The 21582-nt window shown below is 42.2% G+C and overlaps 2 protein-coding genes across 3 annotated transcripts; one reads left to right on the top strand and one right to left on the bottom strand.

Moving 5' to 3' along the window:
• Positions 1 to 2963: 2963 nt before the first annotated feature.
• LOC119494942 (charged multivesicular body protein 1b-like) lies at positions 2964 to 9606 on the bottom strand. The gene is made up of 8 exons (XM_037781184.1): positions 9278 to 9606; positions 8450 to 8547; positions 7101 to 7247; positions 5716 to 5784; positions 5226 to 5333; positions 5074 to 5117; positions 4657 to 4729; positions 2964 to 3103 (listed from the first exon to the last, which is right to left on the bottom strand). Exons 1-8 carry the CDS (start codon positions 9291 to 9293, stop codon positions 3056 to 3058), a joined length of 603 nt encoding a protein of 200 aa, XP_037637112.1. The 5' UTR covers positions 9294 to 9606; the 3' UTR covers positions 2964 to 3055.
• A 2836-nt stretch (positions 9607 to 12442) lies between these two features.
• On the top strand, positions 12443 to 21330 carry LOC119494859 (flocculation protein FLO11). 2 transcript variants are annotated; one of them, XM_037781044.1, is made up of 4 exons: positions 12443 to 13139; positions 14299 to 14629; positions 15971 to 16288; positions 16538 to 21330. In XM_037781044.1, the coding sequence occupies exons 3-4, from the start codon at positions 15983 to 15985 to the stop codon at positions 19838 to 19840; spliced, it is 3609 nt and encodes a 1202-aa protein (XP_037636972.1). In that variant the 5' UTR covers positions 12443 to 13139; positions 14299 to 14629; positions 15971 to 15982; the 3' UTR covers positions 19841 to 21330. The 2 variants fall into 2 exon arrangements, with proteins under 2 accessions (XP_037636972.1, XP_037636970.1); XM_037781042.1 differs by lacking the exon at positions 14299 to 14629.
• The last annotated feature ends 252 nt before the right edge of the window (positions 21331 to 21582 follow it).

Below are 21582 nucleotides of genomic sequence, written 5' to 3'. Positions count from 1 at the left end.
CTCTAGGAACCGAGACAAGGAGGTGTTGACGGCACTGGAGGAACGCCACTTGGTATCAACACCTCACTCACACACACACACACACACACACACACACACACACATATATACAAACACAGGCTTCCCCTACAGCAGCCGCCTCCAGCACATCTGGAGGAAGCATCTCTGCACACAGCGGAGAGGAAAAATAGGTCGTGACAGCCTCTCCCGGCTTTAATCATACTTAAAGAGAAGGTTAAAAATAGATTTAAAACAAAACTTACCAAACAGATTTTGTGGCTCTGACAGCAAGGGGGACGTGGAATTTTAATTTCAGGTGATCTAACTCCCGACAGAAATGACTGACAGCTGCTGGATCACTGGGGTCAGTGTTTTTCGGATAACTCCGAAACGAGCGAGGACTCGAAGAAGTATGTGCGTAATAGGCAAAATAGACACTTGTGTCAGTCTGGGGGCACTGATGATGATTGTGAATGTAGTTAAGTGTGTGCTGATGATGATTAGGAAGGACACAAAAAGGGTCAGAGGTGGCCGAGTGTCACTCCGGAGGACTCCCATCAGCTACGGGGCCGTTCATGTAGAGATATTTGTGTGTGCTTGGGCAGCACCTGTAATGGCTCCCAGCTGAGTCTCGTCTCCCCCCTGGGATATGCTCAACTATGTGTGTGTGTGTGTGTGTGTGTGTAATGAGGCACTGGCATGCGAGCGGCAGAGGGCCGCTTCCTCTACAGGTGACACCTTTGACCTCTCATCTGTTCCCTGTTGGGAGGAGAGAGCGAGAGGAGGGGTAGGATGGAAAAAGGAGGGACAGAGAGGCATGCAGGATGCATACTTTGCCCAAAACACAGCTATAAACTGACAAAAAAAACATGACAAGTAAAACGTGTTGAAAAGTCTTTTAATGTCTCTCTGTCTTTGCATACAAGTGCTCGGTGAGCCAAGAGAGTTTTTACCGCTACATGCAGAAAATCAGCTTTTTCAAAAGCATGTTTTAGGCAGACATCGACAGTGAGCCCTAACCATACAATAAATCAAATAAGTTTGAGTTCCAGCACTGCAGCCAAAACAAGGCAACACCACCAGAGGTCCCCACGTCCTCAGTAAGGTAGGACGTAACACTTGCAACACAAGCGTGCTCTTAGCAATCAGTCAGTAAAGCAGGCATTAAATACATAAATAAATAAATAAATATTGCTGTTTGCATTTTATACGCAATGTGTATAACCACTTTGGAATGAGGTATTAGCTATTAAAGGTGCAGTATGTAGGATTTGGCAGAATCTAGCGGTGAGGTTGCAGATTGCAACCAACTGTAACAACTATAGAAACGTTATCAAGATAACACCGTTTGGTTTGTCCGTTCTGGGCTACTGTAGAAAACACGGCGGTTGGCTCGGTTCCGTTTGTAGATATAGGGGCCGTACCAAGCCCCCAGGAAGAGCGCCAGGCTTTGAAACTTTTGTAGTGACCAAACGGTGGTACTACAACTTCTGTGTCCAACACGTGATGCCATTGGGCCTAAAAAGACTTTTTCCCATAGACTTACATTGGGAAAGAGACGTCCGTAAATCAGCGGATATTTTTTTTTTTTAGATAAATTAACTTCCCAGCATGAACACTTGTATAGTCCTTATTGAAATCATTAGGTCCTAAACGTTGTAAAAAAATGCACAAATAGACGAATCCAGAGTTATTTTTCCTCCTCCGTTCATGTGAATGAGCCCCAGACCGAGGGCTGGACCGAGGGCTGGGAGGCGGAGTTAAAGGAAATGCTACTGCGCCTGCTCTATGGGCCCAATGGATGCGGAAGATCGCCGGATGATCCGGGTACTTTATCTCTTGGCAGTCGAGCCATTTTGGCTTCATGCGCCACTGAGCAACTCTCATAGGAATGAACAGGAGCCCAGCTACAACGCTGTATCTAGTTCTCTTCATACATCCATGGGCCATACACATGCCGAGTCTTTTGCGCGCTCAAAACCAATGTTGTCAATGTAGACGCATGGTAGGCGCACTCAAACGCGAGAGTGATGCCATCGCAGCGTACAAGCGTTCCCATGCGCCTATTTTTTCGGGTCGCGACAGCTGTGCCCCAAGATAAAAATAGTGCAACTTTTGGAACGCTACAGCGCGCACCACATGTCATGTGACGAGGAACAACCAATCACAGCCGGAAGATATGTTTTCTTTCTTCCGTAAATATCAGTCTACGGTAAATATATGGAGGAGAAGTTAATCATTTTAGTGCAGGGCTACCCAGAGATTTACATCTGTCCCTAACTGTTTTACTTGCATTTGCCCTTTCCGTCACAAACTGACACAGAGAAATCGAGTGTAAAGCTACGGAGAGGGATTTACGGTGCTGGAAATCCATTTATCTTTGTTTTGATTTTGTTTAGTTTAGTCAGTGAAGCTTCTTGCTAAATTACCACAACTTCATCATCATTGCAGCACACAGGTTGGGTTGCAACCTCCCAATCACATTGGAAAGAATGGAAACCGCCACAGCTGGCGTTTTCCACGTGTTTTAGACGCGGTATAAACAACTCATTCTAAGGTAACAAAAACGTGTCTCTTATTTTCAGGTGACTATACACTAAAGAAAACATACTTATTAATATTATATGCCATTTCTGCCAATAGATCCCCCTAATCCTACACACTGTTCCTTTAAGTAGTTCACAATTGGTGTTATTTTCTCAACAATTTGCACAAAAAATCCCATTCAGAAATATGTCCAAGTTAAAATAAACAAACGTGGCAGCACAGTAATGTTCTATTGCTGAGCTAATAAATAATCACATGACATGTTAAATACGAGTGTGTTAATGAACATTAAGGAAGGACTGCATTAGTGCGAGGACTGTAAATATGCTGCTGCCTCCTGCTGTCAGACAGCTCCTTTACTTCTCACAACAGAACAAACCTGGAACACAGAGCTTTCAGGCACATGGCACCTTTTCTTTGTTTATTCTCCACATCTTCACTCCCTGTCTCTTCTTGCTTCTCCTCCTCTTCTCCCTCCTCCTGATCTGGTTAGTTTCCTGCGTCATCATTATGACACTTGGTCTCGCAGTCTGGACAGCCTCTGGGAGAGCTCGTCCTGATGACAACACAGAACAGGTAAAACAGTGAGTGGAGGGGCAGTCAACTCTAGAAATGACACTTAAAGGGATATACTTCTCAGAGTATCATTCAACTCTTGTAGAAAGGTGAAGCGTGTAGTTATATCCTTCACAAACAGTGGATGTGGTCAGCTTGAATTATGTTGGTTACAATGGATTTCAGTGGTGGGTTGTTGTCATAATGGAAAACGTATCAAAACATCTTTAGGAACAACTCTTCCTGCCACATATTCCACATTTCCGTTGTTGGTTTGTATGATCACAATGTTCCACACAGTCATTGTTTAGGCTGAGTACACAGTCTGTGTCACATTATCACTCTCCATGAAGTTCCACATCGCCACCAGAGCTATTTTTGGTAAAACAATCCTTGTTTTGAACACGTTGATCATACAGATACAACAGTGGAGACGTGTACTGAGCTGCAGGAGTGTTTGAAGACGTGTCTGTGGGTATATTAAAGGTCTTATTAATAACATTTTTATGTAGATAAACTTTTTTTTTTTTTTTTTTTTTAAATAGTACATCCACAGAGCTTTTAGAAAGGTGCCAAATACAAGTAAAGCTTTTCCTGAAAAAAGATATTATGATTGTGAATTAATTATTCAAAAGATTTTAGCAGGTCCAAAATGAATGTTTTGTTTAAGATATCTGACGTTTGGTTCCTATTTCTAACAAGGTTTGTGAGCCAATAGTAAAAGGACGTTGGTATCGTGTGGTACCTCTGTGTCATCAGTGATCAAGTTGTTAGTGTGGAAAAAACGGAAAATTGTCTGAGTTTGACAGTAAGCGTCCGGCTTCACTCCGCTAAAAGGAGGCTGGCTATGCCATGCGTGGTCGCTCTGACACTTGTGTCTCCATCATGTTGCAGAATACATGAATATTTACTGTGGCAACAAGTGACAACTGACATTAGCACATAATAGCTGTCTTAGTTTGATTGTCCGAACAACAATAACCGATAAAATTACAATTCTGCATATTTAAACAAAACCAGAAACTACTCCCAACAGCCATAGTCCTTACAACCTTAACTAATGTGTTGTCACCGGTTAAATGCTTCAATCCCTGAGGAGCTACATTTGCAACTTAGCATTAGTGGCGGTTGCGTCCAGTAAAATAACGTTATATTTCCTTCAGAAAAATGTATAAAGAAGATGCAAATGTGAGTGGATTGAGAAGCGGAAGGCTGACTGGAAAATAAGTGAAATAAGGGTTTATTTTGACCAAGACAGCTTTGGCGAGTTTTATTTTGTTTCTGTCGAGTTTGAATGAAGTGTGTTTTATGATGCTCTGCTGCATACTGTATATAATTCAAGCTGATCACAGACACTGTTCTGAAAAACAAGTGTTTGAGAGCCACCGTTCAATCCTACAGAGGAGGTGAGTGCTCCAGTGGAGTATGACTTTAGATTTTAGATTTGGGTGACACTAGTTCATGTGTAACAACGAGACTGCCAAAGAAAATAAAAATATGTACAACACCAAAAATAGCGATGGCATAATGACACAGGAAGAGTGGATGTGTTACCTGCTCAGTTGATGCCACAGATGAAGCCAGTGAGGCGGTCTGGCCTGCAGGAAGCTCCAGGTTAAGATCCAACCTATAAAATAAAAAAAGGGAAAAACACAGGAACACTTTAATCATAATTTCTGCTTGGCTGCTTACAGTAGCTCTTAAAGAAAATCAACTAAATGAGGGAAATTATAGTCACTCTGACCTCACAGCACAGCTTGTACAATTAATCTTAATGGTCTTTTAGCTTTGTAGACAGTGAAAGAGGTGCTACGTTACTAGATGTTTATGAGAGTCATTTACATAAAGCTTTTAGTTAATTCAACGTCTTACTTTAAAGGTTAATTTGTCTATTTTAACAAGCAGGTACAGTATGTTGTTTTAAATACCCTGCATTCATGTTTCTTTTTTACTGTTTGGAGATATACTCACCCTGCTTCATCGGCCATCTCATGCAACAGCGTATCCACTTCATTCTAGGGACCAACCAAAGCAAACAGTATGTGTTTAGAGGATTCAATATTAGAATTAATACTAAGTATGAGCGTACTATTCCCTGCTTGTAAGAGGACGGTGCTTATTACCTGAGGTGTTGTCAGAGTGGTGGTGTTTCCCATTGTGTCTTCCATCTGAGCTGTCTGCACGTCGAGAGTTTCAAACTGGTTTTCAAACTTGTCCATTAAAGCAGAAATCTGTAGAGAAAGCGAAAATATAAAATCAACATATTTTGTTTGTTTCATTCTTTCTTTATTTACACATTTAGGTAAAATTCAAAAGATACAATATATAATTTACAAGGGAATGTGAAGGAGAAGTGCCTTAAGTGGCTTGAAAAGTGTCATTCTCCTGGTGGCATATTACAGGAAACAATTGCAGTAATGCAATATACACAATTTGTACATATCTATTTAGACATAGTAAAAACATGGTAATAAACAGAGACATGGTTTAGCAAAGTACTTGACAACAATGCATCCCATAAACACCCATCTGCTTCGCAAATATATTGGATCAGTCATCACTTTGTGTGTGTACGTGTCTGTCTGCGCTCATGTATAGGAGTTCACTTTTTACCTTCTCCAAGTTCATACTTTTCAGAGTAGCATCCATAACCTTGACCACTCCGGACATGGATTTAGATACCTGGGCGAAAAACACATCAAATTAAGTGTTGATGCCTCTTTGAAGTCAGACTGGGAGATAGATGGCTGTTGACATGCTGTTTCCTTATATCTCCACTAGATGTCACTTTTACCTTTTAAACCAGATACTCTGTCATCCTAATAGCATCCCTAATATCTCTAAAATGACTCTGATTAAGGATGAAATAATCTTGTCAAAACCAATTTACCAATAGTTGATCAAATTACAGTAGAGGGGTTTATTATCACTGCTATTGTGTTCATGTTTTATGAGACAGGCAGCAGTATTACAACAACATAAAGAGGTGTTATTCCACTATACCATCTCACACTGTGCTTCCATTTCTATAGCTGCTATTAAGTTCTATTCTATGAAATGATGCCTGTCCTATAGTGAAGCTGAATTAAAGTCATTTAAAGAGGCTGCCACTGCTCTGAAGCACATCTAATGACATTATGTAATTGGCGGCTTTTTGTTTGCATGTCTGCTTGCTTTTTTCTGCTCCCTCTCCCTCCCCTTGTCTTCTTTGTGTTGTAGGACTTTTGAATGAGTGAAGGACTACTTTGGACACTCTGCAGCTCTCTTAACCTTCTGAAATAAGATGTAGTTTACAAATTATTCACTTTGAAAACTGCGTGTATTATGAAATATCTGGTAAATATGATGAATATCCATATCTACTGCAGTGGTATCAGGTAAAAGCTATGTGATTTCTGCATCTCTGTCAGTGATGAGGCGGGAGACGGTTGAGTTAATAAAGTGGATGACTACTAGGTCTGCTGTTTTTTAGAAGTTAAAATGTTGGGGCGCCCCCGTGGCTTAGGAGTTGAGATGCTGACCATTTTATTAATTTCTTTCTATGATTGCAATCTAATAAAAGGCAGAAAATGCACTCAAAAATAATTATAACAGTTGTTGGTGTCTTTTGGCTGTATGTTTGATCATTGTTTATGAAAATTGAAAAGGAAAAGTGTCTTATAAGCCCATATGGGTTCAGCTTCATCTGGAGTAATACACTAAAATAAATCAATCAATTTAACAACAATAAAATAAGAACTTACAATGTTGACAAGGCAAGTGATATTAAATGTAAAATACAGCCACTTTAACGTAGGAAATATGATGGAACTATCATATATGGTGAAGTTGATTGTTCACTACTACAGACAGTGAAACCTCTGCACACTTCCTTCTCCCAACACTCTAAATATCTTGAAAATGGATGTGTGGCTGCAGTAGATCGGTTAGGCGTGTTTGTCACTGGTTGTCATTTACCTGCTGTACGTAACATCTGACAGCAAGGCAAGTCTCCTGACCTGGTTCATAGTGACAGCGGTCTGGACCCTGGAAGCCACAGCATCCACACGTGCACTCATCCTCAGGAAGTTAATGGACTGATGCTTCTGACGGATGGCGTTCTCTGCGTGGATCTTGGCTGCCTCCACATTACCCTTCTGGATAGCCTGAGAAACAAAGGAAAGATGAGCACATATACACTTAAATGATATAGAGTACAGCTGCACTGTAGCCCAGTTTGTCCCTGGCAGGGGCGGGGCTAAAGGGGTGGCCGGGGTGGCACGACAAATGACCTATGTGATAGGTCATTGGGCTTGTCAGTATTAATTGTCTACAAGTAGTAGTAGTAGTAGTTCTCTTAACCAGACCAAACATTTTACAGTACTTTGATGTCCAAATTATTTATATTTAATTGTATGCATGCTGCATGACATCTGCATTTATCCCTCTGATTGTTGTGGTTGTGGAGCACCTGCCATAATACTCCACACTGGGGAGGAACCAATGTACAAGTGACGTGTTTTTACTGTAGTAAATAGGGAGCGCACCCAAAGTTAGCAAGTCGGTGAACTGAGATGCATTCAACTCATTTTCTTTGAGTTGAGAACTATGTTCCAAAGGAAGAATTCCTTAATTAACCGACGGCGAACACACCATGCAACACCAGCATGTTAGAAAAGCAAATGTTGTGTAATTTTCATTAAGTAATCAATTAGAAAAACCCTGGCCCAAAAAAGCATGGTCCTGCCAATTAGTGGCTTTGCTAACGCCTGTTTTTTAAAGATATTTTAAGAGAGGTGTATACTGTAAATGTATAATGTTTAATACATTAATTCCCAAATGTAATATATGTCAAGAAAATAGGTATATAGGCAAGTTTCAGCTTTATTTTGTGACTTAAGATAAGATAAGATAAGATATTATTTTATTAGTCCCACAGTGGGGAAATGTGCAGTGTACAGCAGCAAAGGGGATAGTGCAAAAAACAAGATGCATCAGCTAACACAGTAAAAAAAAGAGCTAAACAAAGTGTAACAAAATATGAACCATTTAAATAGAAGGAAGTATAAAAATAGGAGCAGTATATACAGTATTGACAATAAACAGACTATTAACAAAATTGCACAAGTGGAAAATGATATTGGACAGTGAGAATGAAACGAAATTCCACCTGAAAATACCAGGTTATTGTCAGTGTCATTGTCAACTTGACTAAGTAACTGAAAAATATGCATTATTATTTACATGTTATCTAAATGTGCCACCCTTCTCTGAATCTGTGCCCCAGTGTGGCCATCCCATCAACACATTTCTAGACCCTGCCCCTTGTCCCATAGTCTCTAATAAATACACTATTTAACAAGCCAACCTGCTTCACTTTAGCCTTTTCTGCCTTTTCCTCTTTGTCACATTTCTTGGAGTTGCGTTGGAGCTCCTTGGCAGCAAACTTGAGGTTGAACAAGTGTTCTGTATATGGCTGGTCAAGGAATGTCTTACTGCAGTAATGGTAGTACATTTGAATTATAAACATATAGATAGATAGATAGATAGATAGATAGATAGATAGATAGATAGACAGACAGACAGACAGACAGACAGACAGACAGATAGATAGATAGATAGATAGATAGATAGATAGATAGACAGACAGACAGACAGACAGACAGATAGATAGATAGATAGATGAAAAGGCAGTAAAAAAAGTTAGTAGTACAAAGTACAAAAACATATACCAGATATAAAAATACAAAGAGACAAAGAAAACTGTTAAAAATGAATATAGTACAGGGTAACAGTTGTGATACAGGACAATTAAAAAGTGGATCTAAAGCAGAAGAGACTGTTATAAATGAGTATAGTGCAGAAGAGACTGTTAAAAGTGAATATATATATACTGAATATAAACTGAAGCACATTCATTGAGCTAATTCAACCCAAGTCAGAAGAGGCAAGACAAATCACTGTTCCTAAACAAGCGGAAATGTAACCAAAGAGTCATCACACTAAACTAGTTAGTGGAGCCTGCATGCTGCCCACCACTGTTTCCCTTCATCACTGGATGGCTGAATGGCTGGGTGACTGGGTGACTGGGCAGACGTCAGGATTAGCTACCAAGCCCATGTTACTGTACATCTGGCTAGCTAACTGTCACTGCTGCTGCTCGGAAACGGATGTTAGACTACGCAGGAAAGGATACTCTCCATTTTCGACATGACGAAGGTCTCTTTGTGAGACACCCAGCGTGGTTAATGACAGATACAAAGTAGCATCCAACACTCACTTATTTCCAGGAATTGTTTGTTTTGATTTGTTCCAAGCTTAGTGTATCTTCGGGGTGAGAGGCTTCACTTGTGCGTACTTCCGCCTTCACTTTCAGTCAGTTAGGCAACAGAGAGGCAGTAACGTGATTGCTATCTGTCTCGCAGACAAACGATTGTCTTGTAATTGTTGGAATATTTTTTTTTTCCTTCAGGGAGCTTTTTGTAATTTATTCAGGAATGAAACAACTTGGTAAACCGCCTATTAAACGTTGAAAATTAAACTCTCTCTCTCATATGACGCATGCGCAGACAAGTCATGTCGAAGCAGAACAGACTATTCAAGACTCAAGATTCAAGATTCAAGATTCAAGATTCAAGATTCAAGCCCTTTTTTGGGGAAAGTAGATTGTGACAATCCCATAGGTGCTAATGAAAAGATAATATAATGAAAAAAGAGATAGTGCAATATAAAAGATAATACAATATAAAAATACAATATGTATATTGATGAGATGACAGTTTTGCCAGTTTACATTTTTGTCAGATTATTGCACAGTGTCCATCATATAATTATGCACAGAGTGATCAGCATGTTATTGCACACATCTGTAACAGTGGATTTACAGTATTTACATTGCAAAAGTGACACAAAAGTGACCAACGGAGGAGGTTAAGGTATACAAAAATTATAAAAACAATAAATAGAGATGTAAAAGATACAGAGTGAATGGGTGAACATAGTGTGTGCAGTCCGTCAATAAATAAATGAAGTATGTGCAATAAATAAATGTAATATGTACATATGTGCAGTCTACAAAGTGGTATATAGGATGTATAGTGTAAAGTAAGTATAAAGTGCCAACTGTGAATCTCGTTGTATTTAATACGATGACAATAAAGCTTTCTATTCTATTCTATTCTATAACGATGGCTTCTGGACCCATAGACATTTGGCTAGACCACGATACGTGAATCATCTCGATTCACACATTTCATCTTTGACTACAATTCACCGTCGTCACACGGTCACGATTTAGCACGGCGTGCTCGCGCCTCCTACGTCATGGACCGTTTGAGAGGGTAGACGGGGCGCGCGTGTCCACAGCAGACAAGTTTCATCCAGGCTATAAATAGTCTGTACCCGGTATCATGTACCCGGTATACCGGCAGGTTGTTCTGCACGTCTAGTGACGTCATCTGTTCTCTCTGTAAGGGAGTAAAGTGACCTTTTCTCTCTGTTCGCCTTCACGCCTTTTAATCACGTTTCTCTCACTTTATTCAACGTGTTATTAACGAGGATGGAGCATGAACTAATAATAATAATAATAATAATAATAATAATAATAATAATTTCCCCTTTTATTTATTTATTTATGTTTTTATCGTTGTTAATTTTTTAATATATTAAAATTTGTATTTATATTTTATTTATTTATTTGTTCTTGAAGTTTTTATTATATTTATTTATTTATTTATAAACTCATTTTTTATTTATATTTTTTAATTAATTAATTAATTAATTACTTTATTACGAGTATGGAGCATTAACTAATAATAACTAATAATAATAATAATAATAATCATTTTCCCTTTTATTTATTTATGTTTTTATCGTTGTTAACTTTTTAAGATATTTTAATATATTTTTTTATTTATATTTTATTTATTAATTTGTTCTTGAAGATTTTCTTATATTTATTTATACACTCAATTTTTATTTCTATTTTTTAATTAATTAATTACTTTATTACTAGTATGGAGCATTAACTAATAATAAATATTATTAATAATAATAATAATAATTTTCCCTTTTATTTATTTATGTTTTATCGTTGTTCATTTTTTAATATATTTTATTATATTTTTTTATTTATATTTTATTTATTTATATTTTATTTATTTATTTGTTCTTGGAGTTTTTACTATATTTATTTATTTATTTACTTATACACTCATTTTTTTATTTCTATTTTTTAATGAATTACTTTATTACGTGTATGGAGCATTGACTGTATTGTGAACTAGCTGACGGGAGCATAACTAAACGGGAACATAGAGAGGGATTCAGGTTAGTTTTGTGTTTTGTGAGATGGAACAGAAAATGCAGCATGAGCGGGGAAAGGGATCATCGGTTGTCCAGAGAGAGAGAAGAAAGGTTCCGGTGTGTGTGTGTGTGTGTGCACCGGCCAGCTGAAGAAGGGGGTTGGGGGGATTAACGGCTGGGTCAGGGGGAGGGAGCAGCATGGATGACTCATACTGGATGTGTGCTGATACTCTGAATGGACACAGCTCTGGATATATAGGCCTTATGGTGGGATAGTGAAGGAGTGTTTCAGGAATATGTTCCCCCAAAACTAGCTTAATAGCAGGGATAGTGAAGGAGTGTTTCAGAAATATGTTCCCCCAAAACTTGCTTAAAGGGACTGTTTGTAACTTTTTACACGTATAAATCCGGGTCGGGATCCGTGTTGCCGTAGTCTCTCCTCCTCTGCCTGCTTGCCTTCACTCACACTAGCGCGCGTTCTCGCTGTCTTGCTCCACCTCCACCTCTCTGTGCATCCGCGCACACTCCTCACTGCAGAAGAGTTAGTTTAGCTCTGAGAATATCTAGTGAATGTACAGTTGATGTTTGTGCAAAAATAACTGCTGCAGCTCCTCCAGACCAACAGAGGTTCTCCGTGTCTTGTGAAGTGACGGGGCTCCGCAGAGAGAAACGTTATCGTCTTCGACCTGGTGCCGGTGTCTCCCTGGAGGCGCAGTCGGGAGGAGATAGCGTTTCTTTTCCTGCTTCAGCCCCGGCACCGACCCGCTTTTCCTGCTTCAGCCCCGGCACCGACCCGCTTTTCCTGCTTCAGCCTCCGGGGCTGAAGCAGGAAAAGACAAACACTGAGATCAGCAGTGATTCATGGAGAGACCTTCGTCTGGTCAACTAACATTACTGCCAAGCAGGTGAAATATAGAGTGATATTGTGGTTTTACCTGACGTGTGACGCCTCACTGAGCGATGCTCGTCCATGTCTATTAAGAGCGAGCAAGCGCGAATCCGACGCTGACAGTCGAAGGAGTGTTTCAGAAATATGTTTCCCCAAAACTAGCTTTATAGCATGATCCTCAGAGGTTGTCTCCCTCAGGTTTTAGCTGCATAAAGAAGTCCTGGCCTCAACCTCCAGCACAGCCATGTTAGAACATTTGAGCTGTTCATTTTTACTCCCATTTATTATAAAACAAACACAACACACTATGATAAAGTTCCTCCTCTCGGTCCTGTATGTAGCTCGTATTTCAAACTTTTATTTTTAAAACACATGAAGCTGCTACACTTCGACTTATATTACACCTGTTGCCACCACACACACACAACTTCCCTATAATTGTACTTCTGTGTGTCTACACACACACACACACACACACACACACACACACACACACACTCCCCAGTCATAACTGAATGACGGCAGGTCGCTATGGAAACTGCGTTACGCTCCGGGCGGCCGGAGGAGAAAACAAGAGCGCGAGGACTCGGTTCAGTCTTCATTTCAGCACCACGCGAGCTCCTGGACAGCGCCCGGATGAACTCGCGCACAGGTTCCAGCCTCACATGCCTTATAGAAGAAGAGGAGACAGACAGAGACAGAGCCGCAGCAGCACCGAGCCTCACCGGAGCGGCTAACTTGAGGAGGAGGAAAACAAACCCACAGTATAACACAGCAGACTTTCTCCAGGACCTGCAGCTCGGTGGATACTCCAGGTTTCATTCAAGCCCGGAGCCAGTCGCTCCCTCACTTGCCACAGCAACAGGTAAGAAACCTCCATGCTCTGTATAAAGTTAATTCACTTTTTATGTGTTCTGCAGCACGCTGCTGGTGTTTAATGTGTTTTTAATCCTGGTGCACATCCGCCCTTTTATCCACTTAATTGCGGTTAATTGGCCTCACCTGGTATCTCAGGAGTGAGTATAAGTGCGCGATTAGGTGATTAAAGTGGAGACCAGCAGAGCAGAGGGGAGATTCAGCAGGGCTCTGCATGGATCACTTCCAGCACATTTTTTAAGGCAGTTAAAGAGAAGGAGTAAAAACTATATAGCCTCCAGTTGGTGGTTGTTTTATTATGGGGAAACAACTCTCATTATTTATATACAGAAGTATATGGTCAGGGCACAAGTTTAGCAGTGACATTTAAAAAGATCCTCATACATATTTTATACAGCATTTCCGGTCAGCAGGCATTGCAATCACATTTTGTAGCACAAACAACAAGAACAAATACTGAGTTTCTATTACAGTATTAACATAGTTCATGGGATCATAACTGTTTGAGTGAATGGAAGAGAGAAAAGGAAATGTAGGTACAAACAATATTAGGGGAAGAATCTGGCGATACGATATGTATCATGATACAGGGGTTACAATACTGTAAACAAGGTGATATATTGCAATTTTTTAAATCTAATTTTAGGAGAACTGTCATTATAAAGAACACCACTATATGCATAAAATCTGAAAACAATTTTTTACTTTATATGCAATCAGAAGTGCATTTGCACACATCACAGTCCCTGTAACATCCAACATCATAGCACTACTTGCAATGTACTATTGTCTTACTGCAAATGAGTATTTACTGAGTTAATCTTTGCATGTAAACTATTAATTAAAAATTGATTTTTGAGAATGGATACAGTATCACAAAAGGTAATATTGTGATATTTTCTTGCACCCCTATACAATATCACTGTTTAATTAATAAAAAAAAGTCCAGGGGCACTTTATTTAGGTTTATTCTGGCTTTGTAGTTTTCTATACACATGGACAGGATTGTTTTGTTTTCCTGTATCCTGCTTTAAAAGTTATTATTATTATTTATAGATTTTATTGCCAGAGACATGCAACCTAAGTTTACAGAGCATCTTTGTTTGTTTTCCATTTCGTCCTGTCCTCCGTATGTGTTGTGTTTTCAGTGGCCATAGATTATGTGCGAGCTGAGCTGAGCCGATACGCCTGGATGAGTCACTCAGGCTGCAAGTTTGCAGAAGAGTGAGAAAGGGGAGGGAGGGGGAGATCCAGGGACGAGCTGTAAAACAGTCCCGCAGTGCCTCTCTCTGCCTCCTCAACACATTGTTTCATATGGCCAGTGTCAACACCTGCTGGGATTCTATTTATTTTACTGCCTACTGGATGTATGATTATTGTTTTTTTTTTGCAACTTGAAGTTCACCTTTGTTAAAGTGTGGCACAGAGAGATGCCTCACCAGCAACAGATCTTTTTGTCCTCAGACTCTTTGTCTTCTGGTAAGCACACTCTTTAGTTCTTTCTTTCAGTGAGCAGAGAGGTTTATAGGTGCTATGGAGTGTCTTTAGTGTTTGATGAAATATGTGCAACGTGGATTAGAAGGTTTACAAACACTCCCTTATAATAGATTGTTGTGGTTATTGCAGAGTATAGCTCTCTGAGGTCTGCTACCAGAAAGCATCCCATTACTGCTCATTAGTATCCCAATGTTTGCCCCTCGGCTATTGACAAATCATAGCAATCAGCAGCATTCAGCCGCAGCACTGACTGACACCTATTGATTAAAGCAAACAATAGATCATAATGGGCAGCTATGAGCCACAGTTACAAGCACTCACTCCCCTGAAACACTTTCACACAAGCCCACAAACACACACACTCAATCACATAACAGAGACTCTTCTTCTGACCGACTTGTTTAGGCAAATGTTTATTGAAAAATAGGTCTAGTTTGTAGAGATTGATTGAGTTTGGATGCAGAAGGCTGTGTGCATAAGGATAACACACACACACATGAAAGCCAAACAAAACATAATTGGCTGATATTAAATCCTACTTTGTTTCCAATGTGTGTTTTTACAAAAAAAAAAGCTTGTGTTGCACTCAAATGAATGTGTGTTGGAGTCATTGTTTGTAATGTGTGTAAATCATGTGCTGCACACACGGGCACAAAAACAGATGTGTGTCTTTAATTAGTGACGTTGGTGTGATTAATGCAGTCTGCTGGCGATGACTCATTCGGCTTAACCCTTGCTCCTCTGGTGGAAACAATCAATAAACAAAGATTTACTCTGCCTTTACATGTTATTATTATCATTATATTAGTATTATAATAATACTTACTACTGTTGTTATTATTATTTTGTACAATAATTTAGTATAAGCATATTTTTATTGTTATTCTGTGTAATGTTTTTAAAAGAATTGAATCAGATCTGACTGAGATGGAGTGCAAATAAAGGGTCTATAAGTCTTGGCTGGTTAATAATAAATAATATGTTTCAGATTCTGTAATTCATCCACTTCCTCTTAATTTGTTGTGATCTGGTTGAGCAGTGGAAGAATATTTATGCAAAGCACATCTATGTGGATCGCTCCATGTGTCAGCTTGTCAACACAGCAGTTACATTAGCATTGTGGAAAAGCTGTCAGCCAAGCTGTGACTTGCAGACAGCAGACTGGCGAGGAGCGTGCATATGAGTGTGAGCAAGTGTGTGTGTGTGTGTGTGTGTGTGTGTGTGTGTGTGTGTGTGTGAGACGGAGAAAGAGCGTGAGAGTTAAACAAACAGCAACAATTTGCAGGGGAGTTGTAATAAACTCTCATTGTCGTCCTCCTCCAGGGCAGCAGCAGCATGTCTGAAACCAAACCCAACCATCGGTTCCACAGCCTGAACGCCGAGCAGGTGGAGGTCCTCCATCAGGTTTTGTCCGAGGTGGTTCCGATCCACGGCCGCGGGAACTTCCCCACGTTGGAGCTGCGTCCCAGAGACATCATCATAGCCGTGCGCGCCAGGCTGCAGAAGCAGGGGATCACGGTGAGGGATGTCCGTCTGAACGGCTCCACGGCCAGCCACGTCCTCGTCAGAGACAATGGGACGAGCTATAAGGACCTGGACGTCATCTTCGGAGTGGAGTTGCCCACTCAGGAGGAGTTCCAGGTACGATTACTGGACTGCCTGGTTAGGAGAAGGAAGCAGGCTAATGGCAATGAATCTCTAGGATATTACACTATTTTCTTTTTGTGGTGCTATATTAATAATTATGATCCAACCATAATTTAATTGTAGAACGTGTTACCATTAGGGTGAATCAATAGTACTGGCATTACAATATTCATTCCATTGATCCAAGGAAAAATTGCAGCCATTAGTTGCAGCTGTCATGTTGTCGACCTTTTCTCCCCCCAGGTGATCAAAGAGTCCGTGCTGGGCTGCTTGCTGGACTGCCTACCCGCCGGGGTCAACAGGGAGCGGATCAGTAGCGCCACGATGAAGGAGGCCTATGTCCAGAAAATGGTCAAGGTCTTCAACGAGCACGACCGCTGGAGCCTCATCTCGCTCTCAAACAACAGCGGCAAAAACCTGGAGCTCAAGTTCGTGAGCACGCTGAGGCGTCAGTTCGAGTTCAGCGTAGACTCCTTCCAGATCATTCTGGATCGTCTCCTGGAGTCCTACATGCAGCAGGAGTCTCAGCAAAAAAAAAATACTGTTGATCTCAAGGACCAGCCTGCAGGGAATCAGAACAAAGACTCCCAGGCTCCAGAAACGGAGAAGTCCTCCGGTAGAGACTTATCCAGCAAAGAGGGGGCTCATATCAGCCAGACACAACAGAGAGACAAGGTGCATGAAAAGGAGTCTCAGACAGAACTCTCACAACAAACTGAGCATTCAAACCAGACAAAACACTCTGAAGTTGAAAAGGACAACAAAGAGAACCCACCTGTGGAGCAGAAAGAAGCGTCAGAAAACAGAGAAACCTTCAATGAAACAGACTTCTCTGACCAGACGTCTCCAAATAATATGTCAGAAAACAAACAAACCTCTGAAAAAGCTGAGCCGCCAACTCAGATTGAACTCAGAGATGAGCCAGAGCTCTCGGACGAGACCAAATGCTCGACGAAGGTAGAACAGTCAGAGCAAACCCAGCCCAAACAACCAACACATTCAAATCACGAGGAACTCTCCGTCCAGAAAGAACAATCCAACCACACAAAACCCCCCGACGAACAGGAAGAACTCCCAGAGCAGATGGGGCAGTCTGAGCCGCCAGAAACCTCAAACGATACCCAGACAGAGACTCTGAACCTGCCAGAAGAATGTCACAGTGCAGACTTCTACGAGTCTCTCAGCGAGGATCAGAGCAGCGATGAGGAAGATAAATCTGGCACATCTTCACATGCAAAGATAGAGATACAGTTAGCAGAAGAAAGGAAAGTAGAGACAGAGATAGGTGAGCAAGCAGAGGGAAAAAACGAGACAGAAGTAAGCGAAATGACAGAAGAGGTTTTAACATCAGAGGCAAAAAACGTAGACGACCCGCAGGGTATCGATTGTTCCTGCTCCACCTCTTCCATATCCCTTACACTTCACAACACAGAGCCTGCTGGCACACGGGATGCACTGGAGATTCACAGCACGCTACACACAGATAAAACACCTAACACACTTGATGCCGTCAGCCCTCCAGATACTCAGGATATTCTACCCGCACCACCCGGCCTTGTTTCTGACAAAAAGTCCTCCTCATGTAAGGCCTCAGAGAGACTAGCTCACATGGTGGTGCTCAAACACCACTCTCCCAAACCCCCTCGGAGGATGTGTAGGAAGGTGCCCCCTAGTCCTTACCCGAATCCAGTCTCTGACAGCGAACTTGTCGTAGCGCCCTATCTAGATCCGAACCCCTGCCCTAGCCCCGAACCTGACATAGATGTGAACCCAAAGCCAACACCTCCCAGTTCAGACCCTACAGCTACCCTAACAACCAGTATCTCCGGGCCTGAACCCACCCTAGCTTCAAACTTAGACCTTACCTCAGCTCCCGATCCAGCCCCTGACATAATCTCCACCTCTGCCGTGGATCCCATGTCTGCTTTAACTCAAGCATCCTCTCAGCTAATCACAGAGAGTTCATGCGAGATGAGTATTCCGAGCCTAGAAGAGACGCCGTCTATACATGTGGCTCGTGATGAGCAAAGCCAGCCCTCCCTAAGTGAAACTGCCTCTGCACCCAAGCAATCAGAGCCTCTTGACTCAGTGGACGTGTCAGTTTCAGACACCGACGCGTCCAGCTCAAACACCCAAGAACCTGCACATACCTCAGAAGTTGAGCTCAGTGACGAAGATGAAAACAGAGAACCGCGGACCAAAAAGACGGACTTGAATCAGCCGCAAGAGTGTTCCCCCTCCCCTTCCCACTGTGTCACCCCTCCCGTATCCTGTCTCACCCCTCCTGTGCTCAGTCTCTCCCCTCCCTGCTTCACTCCCTCGCCCCCCAGCCTCAGCCCTCCCCCGTGCCTGACCCCTCCTTCTCCCTCCCACTGCCTCTCATCCCCGCTGCTGACTGGCGTCAGCCCCGCCACCAGCTTCAGCTCTCCACCCCTGAGCCCGACCTCGTCCTGCCTCAGCTCACCTCCGTACCTCACCCCTCCCATGCTCAGCCTCAGCCCTACTCCGCTCTGTCTCAGCCCCCCTTCCCCCTGTCTCAGCCCTCCCCTCCTCTGCCTCACTCCGCCGGTGGAGTCAGAGGACCTCGCGCCTCAGGTATCTTCAGACATGGAGCCTTTGATACTGAACACCGACAGCAAGGAACAGATTAAAGAGTCCTCCCCTCAGCCAGGAATCCCTCTCCTACAGTTGGAGGATGAAAAGGAGCAAGATTATATCTCTTCATCGCCTCAGGTTGCAGAGACAGTCTCTTTTCCAATCACAATCACAATCCCGAGCTCCACGTCACATGCGCTGCCTCACTCTCAGTCTGAAGGCCCGGGGGAATCGGCCCCTCCGAAGGCCGATGAGGCATCCAGCTCTGTGCCCGAGAACAAAGAGGCCCCTAAGGTAACCGCAGTCATGCCCGAACAGAGCATCGCTCCTCCTCAGGCATCTGGCTCGGTCCCTGCCGTGGAGGTCCTGGCAGAGAGCATGTTTGGCGACTTTGAGGCGGCCATGGACCACCTGCGCTACCGCCTAATCGCCACCAGGAACCCCGAGGAGATCCGAGGCGGCGGCTTGCTGAAATACAGCAACCTGTTGGTCAGGGACTACAGACCGGCCAGCGAGACTCAGATAAAGACACTGGAGCGCTACATGTGCTCGCGCTTTTTCATCGATTTCCCCGACGTGCAGGAGCAGCAGCGGAAGATCCTGTCCTACTTGAAGAACCACTTCATCGGCGAGGAGAGGAGCAAGTACCAGTACCTGATGACGCTGCGTCGCGTGGTCGACGACAGCACGGTGTGCCTGATGGGACACGAGAGGCGTCAGACGCTGAACATGATCACGGTGCTGGCGCTGAAGGTTCTCGGAGAGCAGAACATTATCCCCAACACAGACCACGTGACATGCTTCTACCAGCCGGCCCCGTACCTCGCTGATCACAGTGCCCCCTATTTAGCAGAACCCAGCTACTGCAGCTACTACATACCCCAAGGGGGATCAACTCTGCTTTACCAACCGTACCCCTTACACCTGCACACACAGACTGGACTAGTCTAAAACACACACATAATTACACAAAACACACAATCCAGCAAAGGGGGAAGGTGCTTTTCATGAGGAAAGAGCTGGAGAATGGAAATATAATCCAGGGATAAACTGTTTGGTCTATAATAGACCTACGGGGGTGGGATTGAGTGGGTTTTTACAGCAAACTCCCCGAGTACTCTGTAAGGTTCTAATATGATTATATATAATTATCTGGGCTTTGTGGGCAAATAATAATTCTTCCGATATTGTTAAAATTTCAGAAAATGCTTTATGCACTGCATGAGTCATAGCCCTTTGGTCTCCCCGGGAGACCAACTGAGCTGTTGACATTCTCACACACACACACACACACACGAAACTCACACTTCCAGGTTCTTGAATTCTCGTACACTCTTTTCATGTTCTTACTGTGTTGTTCTTAATGGGTTTGTTCAGAACGTAGACCTTGCCTGTGGTTGATATTGTGCATGGATAAATTAGGACTGTTCTCTCACTGCCAAATACTGTGTGACTACTATGCTTCTTAATGTAACTTTGTTAATCCTTTACCGGAGGGGTGTATTCTGAAAAAAAAAAAAAACTACAGAGGGACAGGTTTACCAGTGTGTACAGTACTTTCATCAGAACACACACATGCATGCACAACCCATACACACACATATACACACACAAAGTTAGACAATGCATGAGTAGCTAAATATATAGATCACATCCCGAAGTCAAAGCAAAGGCTTTTAATTTAATAAAAAATTGTCTATTTTTGCAAGACTTTCCAAGAGAATCCTCAGCGGTAAACAGACTGGTTAGTTCCTACATTAAAATGCCAACAACAATGCCTTTGCAATAGACTGTACAGCGTATTGATTACAGTATATCGTGTGCGGATACACTGCATTGTTTTCAGGTAAAATTGTGTTAAGATGTAGTGCTTGATTCCTTTTCCCTTCGTGGAGTCCTTTCTGTAATCACGTGAAGTACTGTACCATCTAGTGTTGGTTTATTTACTGCTAAAGTTTACTCTGTGGAGGTGGTCAGGTTTATAACCATCTTTGGGTCATCTCGAAACAACGGCAGATGTAAATCTGTCTAAAGGGATCGCATCTTAAAGTCGTGCGACTCCTCTCAGCATGAATCAGCATCCTCTTAATTCACGCAGTCGGAATCAACAAGTTCAAATCCTCCTCAAACCCGTTTTGAGTTCAAAGCAACAGCAACTCTGACCAAAGATGGTTCAGTAGGGAAATCAAGTGCCTAAATGTGAGACATCATTGGCATGTCTTTATCTCACTGCACTGGGGCTGTTATTAATGGGGTGGGCCTGGGGCTGGGTCGGGTGTGTGTTCAGTTGTTGACCCCTGTTATTGCTGCCCGTTTTGATGTCTTATTTAATGTAGTCCTTTGTTGTAGTTTATTCATGTACGTTTTGATAAAATAAAGGGGAAACTCAATCAAACCTTCAGAAATTGAATTCTTTAAAGTCCATTCACATTTCTACTTTTCCCAGAAAACGACACGCCGTACTGCTTATGCATCCTCCCCATGGTTGCGCTCTGCAATCATTCACTCGTGAATTTTGAAGCTTTTATGTATCTTAAAAAAGGCAGTTGCTAACAGGTGGCTAAATGACACTACAAAATGTCATCACGCCAACTCGTTGTGTATGCTCACACTTGTGCCACCGTGGTGTAATTCGTTTATAGCTTAATGTTAGCTTTTTACTTCTGGCAAAGTGGTGTTCATTTGTGGAGATT

The sequence above is a fragment of the Sebastes umbrosus genome, chromosome 9 (genome assembly GCF_015220745.1).
Source record: "Sebastes umbrosus isolate fSebUmb1 chromosome 9, fSebUmb1.pri, whole genome shotgun sequence".
Lineage (NCBI taxonomy): Eukaryota > Metazoa > Chordata > Actinopteri > Perciformes > Sebastidae > Sebastes > Sebastes umbrosus.
This window is presented reverse-complemented; position numbering and strand designations above follow the sequence as displayed.

Bases quoted from the DNA above. Each gene is read 5' to 3' on its own strand.
- LOC119494942 (XM_037781184.1), bottom strand. The intron at 7,248-8,449 runs GTTGGCTTGTTA...TTTGTTTCTCAG, and splicing joins AAAAGGCTAAAGTGAAGCAG to GCTATCCAGAAGGGTAATGT. The intron at 5,334-5,715 runs GTAAAAAGTGAA...CTTTCTCTACAG, and splicing joins AAAGTATGAACTTGGAGAAG to ATTTCTGCTTTAATGGACAA.
- LOC119494859 (XM_037781042.1), top strand. From the start codon at position 15,983: ATGTCTGAAACCAAACCCAACCATCGGTTCCACAGCCTGAACGCCGAG. The intron at 16,289-16,537 runs GTACGATTACTG...TTCTCCCCCCAG, and splicing joins CCACTCAGGAGGAGTTCCAG to GTGATCAAAGAGTCCGTGCT.